The sequence below is a fragment of the Dacryopinax primogenitus genome, assembly GCF_000292625.1.
Source record: "Dacryopinax primogenitus strain DJM-731 SS1 chromosome Unknown DACRYscaffold_11, whole genome shotgun sequence".
Lineage (NCBI taxonomy): Eukaryota > Fungi > Basidiomycota > Dacrymycetes > Dacrymycetales > Dacrymycetaceae > Dacryopinax > Dacryopinax primogenitus.
In genome coordinates, this window is record NW_024467208.1 from 774,601 (window position 1) to 782,454 (window position 7,854).

General features: G+C 52.8%; 4 protein-coding genes across 4 annotated transcripts; 2 read left to right on the forward strand and 2 right to left on the reverse strand.

Annotated features, from left to right (window-relative positions):
• Positions 1–593: 593 nt before the first annotated feature.
• Positions 594–4,107, reverse strand: DACRYDRAFT_80604 (GPI ethanolamine phosphate transferase 1). Its single transcript, XM_040776456.1, has 11 exons — positions 3,959–4,107; positions 3,670–3,908; positions 3,234–3,613; positions 2,695–3,184; positions 2,080–2,639; positions 1,834–2,030; positions 1,539–1,774; positions 1,179–1,485; positions 1,031–1,127; positions 878–992; positions 594–829 (listed from the first exon to the last, which is right to left on the reverse strand). The coding sequence occupies exons 1-11, from the start codon at positions 4,099–4,101 to the stop codon at positions 612–614; spliced, it is 2,982 nt and encodes a 993-aa protein (XP_040628013.1). The 5' UTR covers positions 4,102–4,107; the 3' UTR covers positions 594–611.
• A 264-nt stretch (positions 4,108–4,371) lies between these two features.
• DACRYDRAFT_22898 (uncharacterized protein) lies at positions 4,372–4,931 on the forward strand (the record flags this gene model as incomplete). Its single annotated transcript, XM_040773004.1, has 2 exons — positions 4,372–4,542; positions 4,600–4,931. Coding segments are annotated over exons 1-2 (374 nt in total), but the record flags the coding sequence as incomplete, so codon positions are not given.
• Positions 4,932–4,942: 11 nt separating this feature from the next.
• On the forward strand, positions 4,943–5,674 carry DACRYDRAFT_22899 (uncharacterized protein). Its single transcript, XM_040773005.1, has one exon. The coding sequence runs from the start codon at positions 4,972–4,974 to the stop codon at positions 5,533–5,535; it is 564 nt and encodes a 187-aa protein (XP_040628015.1). The 5' UTR covers positions 4,943–4,971; the 3' UTR covers positions 5,536–5,674.
• A 213-nt stretch (positions 5,675–5,887) lies between these two features.
• DACRYDRAFT_80606 (ubiquitin-protein ligase molybdopterin-converting factor) lies at positions 5,888–7,590 on the reverse strand (the record flags this gene model as incomplete). Its single annotated transcript, XM_040776457.1, has 6 exons — positions 5,888–6,191; positions 6,248–6,419; positions 6,476–6,785; positions 6,845–7,068; positions 7,121–7,146; positions 7,193–7,590. 6 exons carry the CDS (start codon positions 7,588–7,590, stop codon positions 5,888–5,890), a joined length of 1,434 nt encoding a protein of 477 aa, XP_040628016.1.
• Between the last annotated feature and the right edge of the window lie 264 nt (positions 7,591–7,854).

Sequence of the window (7,854 nt, forward strand, 5' to 3'; positions counted from 1 at the left end):
TCCACATTCCTACCAGCAGTACTTGCATGAATTCTTGCGTGTGTTATTTCTTTCCCTTCCCTAATGACTCCATGGGAAAACCTCATTGCCTGAGTGAAAGTATGAAGAAAAATAAATGTCATGTGAATTACTCCCGGAGCAGACCCGTCCCTACATTGAGACCCTGGGTTTCTCTTTCTAGACACTCATTTGATGACGCACAAGTCCCCAAATCTGAAAGAGCGAGTTCGGCTCTTTGGTAAAGACCCAAACAGCCCTGGCCTCTCATATCCCCACATAGAACGAGTCTGAAACAATAGAACATAAAATGCCCATTCAATTGTCAATCATCAAAGCCAATGGCGCCGACGAACTTCTCGGATGCTCACATGCACTCATCCTTTTGGGGATGAATTTCCGTCTATGTCTGAGCTTGTAGAACGCGTTTGTACCCATTCCAAAGTAAGGCCCGTACAACGTGGAAAACACAAAAAACAATCATGACTCGTACCTGTCTGTTGACAATGTCTATTCTCTGAGGAGCGACGTTTTGTTGTTCTCCGGATCCATGAAGCGAAACCATCTTCCCTCGGGGGGCATTGTTATCTAGGTCAATATTATTCTATTATACATTAGTCTAGTTTTACCTCCTTTCCAATGGCAGGGCTGGGGGTGCGCTTTCGCTCCATTAACCCATCCGCCGTTCCTGACATTAGCCACTCCCCGACCACACATATACCCGCATTCCATACAAGCAACAGTGAAGTGATAATGAAGTGCGAGAGGGTCTGCCCAATCTCCAGCCATGAACCCTCATCGCGAACATTGTAAAACATCGCTAGTGTCATTCCTGTGTACGATCAGATCAAGTAAGCAACACAAGACACAAAATACGAACCATCTGTGAGTGGCAAAGCAACGAGATAGATGGAGAATGGAGGCAGGTGCAGTCGTTTGTTCAGCATTGCCAAGCACGCAGCAAAGATCGTGTACGGCAGGAAGACTTTGTACAACTGTGAACATGTCAGCTATTGCTTCATACTCCCAGGACGAAAGTACTTGCCAGGAGCACAGCCATCAAGAACGGTTTGAACACTGGTATCAATCGGTACACTGGCTCAAGGTAAAAATTCGATAGAGATGCGACACTGGTTCACAGTCAGCGGGTCCCCGAATGTGAAGCATGGCCTCTCATGTACTTTCCGGTGCCAAAGAAAGCGATATTAATGAAGAAGAAGAAAAAGAGCGCGATTCTGATATCGTCTACCCTTAGCACTCGCATCAGGCCATTGCTAGCCTTCATATTCTCCTCAAGAGGCGGTGCGAGACAAGACTCCAGCTCGATCCAGAGAAAGAGGGTCGCACAGAATGCAAGATAGAACAGTCCTTCCCATGATATGGAAAGGATGAGGAATGCCGGGCAGAATGCGAGGAAATACGTGAGGAGGCGAGAGGAGGAACGGTGGTCCGACATGGGGAGCACGAATGGTGATGCAGAGGAAAGCACTATAGACGCAGGTTCAGCTAGACTGCTACCCGATGAATTAGAGATGACTGACAAAGTGCGGTCCAACCAAGCATCTGGAAATGCACCGGAAGCCCTTCTCTCGCCTGCAAGCTCACTACCGCACCGTAGGTGGCATACGTCGCTACGGCGATAAAAGAGGTCTGAAGAGCAACAATGACGACGAGTGGATAGGTGTCAGACATGTCGAACACCCATGCTCGAGGGTCCCTCCAGAGGTAAGCGATTGCTGCGAGTCCGATAGCGAGGTAAGCTGCGCCTGTTATCATCCTTGTTTTAAGATCAGCTTCCCTTGCAAAACCGAGGAAGAACGACGAAAAGAGACGTACAGGACAGTGAGGTCCTCGTGCTTCTCTACAGGGAGCATACCAAAGGCCGCGTCAATGCCGCATATCCCCACCCAAGCAGCAACGAGCAGCTTCGTTCGCTGGTTGGTCAACCATTTACTAGAAAGCGCCGAGAGCGGCCAAAGACAGCCTAGCACTCCAAAGCCGAGTGACCAGACGTGGCGGTTGGTGTATCCTGCCTGTAATGGATGAGTGGCATGTCGATAAATGACATAGGAGGGGACGCACCACCATACACCCAATAGCTACCAGCACCATGAGGGATCGCAGGATGATTCCAACCACAGCCATGCCCGACCCCTGCCCGGAAGAGAGGCGGCGCCATGCCGCCCCAGCGACTGGAAGATCAAACAGAACGTTCTTCCAGAAGTATATTGGGAAGGCAACGTATATCCAATACGTCCACCTGCTCTGCTGGATCACCAGCAAGCCAGCGAGCAGGACCGCGGCCATCTCGGTACACAAGTCAGTTATCGTGTCACTGAGGGTTGGCGCATCCGGGAAAACCGACATGCGGAGGACTTGAAGAGCAGACATCGCTGACCATCCAAGGTAGCCAAAAGTGACGACAACACGGAGGAACAGCCAATCATATGTTTGGAGGTAGCGCAGACCTTGCAAGGAGAGGGAGATCAACTCTGCCGAGCGGTGGCGAGCTGCGTGATAGTTGCCGGAATCATAGAGGGCAGAGAGGGCAGCGAGTTGGGAGGTTCCGGGAGGAATTGTATTGTTGGACTCTTGCAGCTGAGAGAAGGGAGAATAGAGAGCGGTACGGGAACGCTTGAGGTCTGCGTTACTATCAGTCAGCAACCGATATGGTAATGTACACAAAATTGGACACACCATGCTTAACGCGATATTGCTCTAACACCACCCTCGCATTCGTGATGCATGCCGCAGCCATCCCCTTCTCTCCCTGCTCTCCGGGTCCAAAGTCCAACCATCCTCTGCGAGTCCACTCCTTACACTCCGGCAATACGCCCACCCCGTTGACTGGCCACTCTGCACCGATAAGGACAGCCATCAGGCTTGCAATATCTGCTTGCTCGACATCATGCCTCACCAGCTCAGTGAGCGGCGCGCCCCAGTGAAGGGAAAAGGCATCGTGTGTCGCTTTCTCCTCGTCCAGCAGAGGTCCACGGATCCCCGAGCCCCATGCGATCAGGGGAGTGCGCGTATTGTCCGGGTGCCCATCGCCATGGTTCCCGATGTTGGACATCCCGTGATCAGCGTTGAAGACATACGCTGTGCGGTCGTCTTTGTAGAATGAAGAGATCAGGGACTCGACTTGCTCGACGATATTGTCAACCAACTGGATGTTCTGCATGTATTCCTGGTCACAGGTTAGCACTTATGTCCGACACCAGTCAGCCGAAGCACACCTTTGAATGCGGGCGGTACGAATGCCCCGTGGTATCCAATCCCAATAGATGCAGGAAGAACACCGTCCTCTCGGCTCTCATTTCCTCATCTAGCTTTGCATCCCTCGTTGCGTTCGCCAACAGCTCGCGAAACCTGTCCAGTACCCACACATCCAGCGCCTTTGCATCCTTCGTGAAGTCTTCCTCGTCTTCGCGGTACATCCACGTGCGTACGCGACCGGGGACGGCACCATGTGCGAACATGGGAAGGATATCAGGTGAACCGAAGGAGAATGTTGTGCTGGATTGGTTGAGCACGCTGTCGAATGTAACGGGGTTGGTAGTCCAGCCAGTTGTCACAGCGGAGACGTCTTCGTACATCCCTGCAATCATGGCCACATCTATCACACGCATACACGTCAATATCTCCATCTTCCAAGAAAGCAAGAAGGCTCACGTCCAGGCCGACTCTCCGTCGGCACGCGTGTATGGCTCACTCCAAACGCACCCCTCTCTGCTGCCACTCGCCTGAGATACGGCGCAACCACATCCGGGCTGTCTGGGACATTTGGGAACGCATGGAACTTGAATAAGGAGTCGGCTCGAAGGCCGTCGGCGACGATAAGCACAAGTCTGGAGGCGGGGACGGGGATAGACGGCGGAAGGGAGTGATGTGACATGCCATGGACGACTGGACTGTTGTATTATTTGAGTCATCTTGCGAAATGAAGAGAATGATGGCGTACGAAGTGAAGTAACAGTCCAATACGCTGGGGATGTACGCAAGGTGAAAAAGCAACCCAAGCAGGAGCAACGGCACCGGTGATGTCGTGCTCGCGCCCTTCACCTTCACCCTCGTAGGCGCCGTCGTCGAGGTTGCTGCCGACATCGACAGTGGTGGTCTAGACGTTGAAGACGCCTAGGAAAGCAAGGACATTCAGGTCGTAGTTACCGGTCGAACCGCTCAACTTGAATGTATGCGCCCACGCGCAGCAAGGGACGTGTCACTCGGAGTTACTAGAGTTTCTCCGGCAGGAAGCGATCTCCCTTTGTTCACAACGACTTTCAAGACGACTGCCCCAAGCAAGCGACGATGGGTAAGTATTCCTACCTAAATACCATTCTACTATGTCAACCCACAGATGGATGCTTCTTCTCAGACCTCTGGCTTGACTCAATCGTCATCTGGCCCGTCGCCCATCAGGTCGTCATTGCGAATCACTCGCATCATATTATGGGATGTGTGAGTAGGGAAGAGTTTGCTGCAGTGAAGGAGGAGAACGAACGGCTAAGGGGGATGTTGCAGACGCTAAGCTCAAGGATGGAGTTGGTGAGTTCTTGATACAATCAACAGAAAGGATATATATGAACCCGCTATCATCTCCAGCTAGAACGCAGTGAAGACTCTAATAGCTTTTCTCGTGATACAACCCTCGCTTCTCCCATCCTCCCCACCTCACCGCTCGGATCCCATCACAGCCGTTCGCCAGACCATGTCCTCAAGACACAAGACAGTGCCTTCGGCCCTTCATTTTCTCCCTCGTCGTCCTCCCTCCTGACAGCCGCCTCCGCACTCGAAAACTCTCGTGCCTACACAGACCGCTCCATCCTAGCTTTCGGCCGTGCTCTCTCTACCGAACTCAACCTCGCGATCCACAAAGTTGACACAGACCTCACGTCGTTCCAAATCGAAGAGTCAGCACGGGTGGACAAGCTGCATAACACCCTGGAACAGCGGAGGGCTGAGATAGAGCAAACGATGGCTGAGATGCGGAAAGAGATGGAGCGAATGTGCGCAGAAGTGGCAAGGATCGATGCTCGGTCTCAAGAACAGTCTCTGCCCTTGCCCCACTCCGCACCGGCACTCGAACCTTCTCCACCCCGACCACCACCGCTCTCTTCCTTGCCCTCCCTTGCAGATGAAAGAGAAGATATCAGCTCTCAAATCACCTCCGCTCTGCCCGAAGCCAAGTTCTACACTGACTCTGCACGAATCGACCTCTCAGAGGAGATGGACGCCTCCCTAAGCACACACTTTACCCATTTCAACAAAGTGGACGAGGAGCTGCAGTCGCTCGGCAAACATCTGCGTGCCATGGGTGAAGAGATGGGAGGGATGCGGGAAGAGGCCGGAAGGAAGTGGGAGGAGATGTTGGCAAAGGTTAGGGGAGTGCTGGAGGTCAGTCGGGCTTGTGTGGGGTTGTTGACAAGGCTCGACCCGGAGGTACAGTCTGGTACTGCGGCTGCAGAAAACGTCGAGCGACCTGCTGGGCAGGTTCAGGACGACCATGAAGGCCAGGGGATGATTTTGGATCAAGCGTGATCCCAGGCAGGCGTATGCATAAGAAGAAAGGAGCCTGCAAGAGGCCAATTATGTACTAGTACTGGCTCTCCCTGGTTCAGTGGTGCCGTGCGTTGTTTTGGGCATTTTGCTGCGTCTCCTTTCCGAAATTTCAACCAGGGTCGGTGTAGGCTGTCTCAATGTTGTTGTAACGTACATTAGAATTCAATGTACAATGATGGCCTCCCCGTACGATTGTTCAGTCACAGCTGCGAGCTATGGCAAGTAGGATTCTGTCCGTAATTGCCTTTCCGGACGGAGGTAACAGAGGAAGAAGGCATCAATTCTTCCAACTCTGGCAACAAAACCTCCTTGTACATTCCACAGTTCACGCTCAACTATCCATCCAACCCCTCCTCCACTCCCTAGCCTCCTCCCCTCGCCTACTCATAATCTCCTCCATCTCTTTGCCCCACACCTCCTCTCCACTCTTGCCACCCTTCAGCACCTCCCGCTCATGCCTATTCGCTTCCTCCGATGAGAAAACAGCGACGTTGTCCACGGTGAGTGGGAGGGAAGGGTCCCACCTTACCAACGTTGGGCGCGCGAGCAGGGGGTGAGGAGGTAGGGAGGAGCGCGAGCGGGAGAGGTCTTCTAGGAGGTATTCGATCTCGTGTTCCGATATGGGAAGCTTACTACTCAAGCACCTATGATAAGCTACCTACCACAAAGAGATAAGAGCAGAAGGGCGTACCTCTCCATTCCGTTAGTGTATAACCGCGCTTCTCGGGCACGCAGGTCTCGCGCCATCTTATCGTACAGCTTTCGCCGACCCTTCGCCGCTAGTGGGTTGGTGAGCGGCTTGCCAGCTAGATCTAGTACGATGTATGTTGCTGCGTTTAACCCGAATATGCTCGGCAGTGGACCTGAGATGGCGGTCAGTCTACACCAAGATATAACAGAAAAAAGAGGGAGGGCGTACCCAACACAGGCAAGATCCGTACCCGGAAGTCGTCAAACGGTCCCAACTCGGCCACCTTGCCTTTCTCAAACTCCTCCTCCGGGAGCGGGAGGAGCTTGACATCACTTTCCACCTCGGTGCTATACACGACCGGGATGCCGGAAAGCACGCCTTTGGCCTTTAGTCGCCTGCGGACGGAACGTGCGAGGGGGTCTTCCTGCGTTAGAGAGATGTCGGTGATGTGCATACGTGTGGGGTCGCGTTTTAGCCCTGCGCCCATGGAGGAGAACACACGGATATTGTGCTTGCTGCAGTATGCAAGAAGGTCCACCTAGCACCAAAGGCGTGTTAGTCCAAAACGGGAAGGAGGTGGGAGGAGTAGAAGCCCACCTTGGTAGAGATGTTATCAATCGCGTCGACGACCCAATCCGCGCCTTCTAATAGCCTCGCACCCTCCTCCGTATCGCGCCAGAGGGAGATACGCGCATCGACCTCGCACCATGGGGCGACAGACTTGAGGAATTTTGTCATGGACGCTGCTTTGGGCGTCCCGACGTCGGCGAGCGTGGCTGTCGCATGCCGGTTGAGGGAAGAGAGGGTTATTTGATCAAAATCTGGATGTATGCGTCAGAAATACTGTGCTAGGTGCATATGGGAAAGACATACCTATTAGACGAATATGTCCGACACCTCTGTGGTACCATAAGCATATACGTAACCAATAAGGAGAAAACTCACGATCGCACCAGCATCACCGCAGCCCAGCTTCCCACACCTCCACAACCTACGACCACGACTCTAGCTTTCCTGACCTTCTCCATGCCCTCCTCACCCAAGAAAGCATAATTCCTCGCTAACTGCTCCCTGATAAGCTCCTCGTCGTAAGACACGTTCGTATCTTCTTGTAATCGCCTCCGACGCCTCTCGTCTGCCAGAGTGAGGGGTTCATCCTGCAGTGCTTCCTGTACAGATTGCTTGAGTTGCGCTGCCCGTCGAGCCCGAGAAAGGAGGGTGTAGCTCTGGAAAGCACCGAATGTGAGGGCAGAGGAGGCGATTGCGGTGATGAGGAGTGTAACACGTGGATGTGCAGATGGTGAGGGTAAAGATGGAGATGATAAGCTGAGGTGCCACGGCATTGTTTACCTCTGATAGTTATGAGGGAATGATCTAATCGTAGGACGGATGTGCAGGGATACGAGCAGTTTTCGGCGCCAAAAAGTTGGCGGCACACGACTGACGTCAACTTCGGCATAAGAACCCTTGAAATTAACATCCACGTTCAAATTGAGAAAGAAAATCCTTTGAATATCACTGTCATACATTGATTGGGATCCATAATCGGAGATGAAAGAGGGTGGGTGTTATCACACAAGGGTCTCTGCAGATCAAGGAAGCATAAC

What these genes read in the sequence shown, in the direction of transcription:
- DACRYDRAFT_80604 (XM_040776456.1), bottom strand. Translation starts at nt 4,101, where the DNA reads ATGTCGGCAGCAACCTCGACGACGGCGCCTACGAGGGTGAAGGTGAAG. An exon ending in CGTACCGCCCGCATTCAAAG is followed by an intron (nt 3,185 to 3,233) that starts GTGTGCTTCGGC and finishes ACCTGTGACCAG; the next exon opens with GAATACATGCAGAACATCCA. An exon ending in TAGCTATTGGGTGTATGGTG is followed by an intron (nt 2,031 to 2,079) that starts GTGCGTCCCCTC and finishes CATCCATTACAG; the next exon opens with GCAGGATACACCAACCGCCA.
- DACRYDRAFT_22899 (XM_040773005.1), top strand. Translation starts at nt 4,972, where the DNA reads ATGGCTGAGATGCGGAAAGAGATGGAGCGAATGTGCGCAGAAGTGGCA.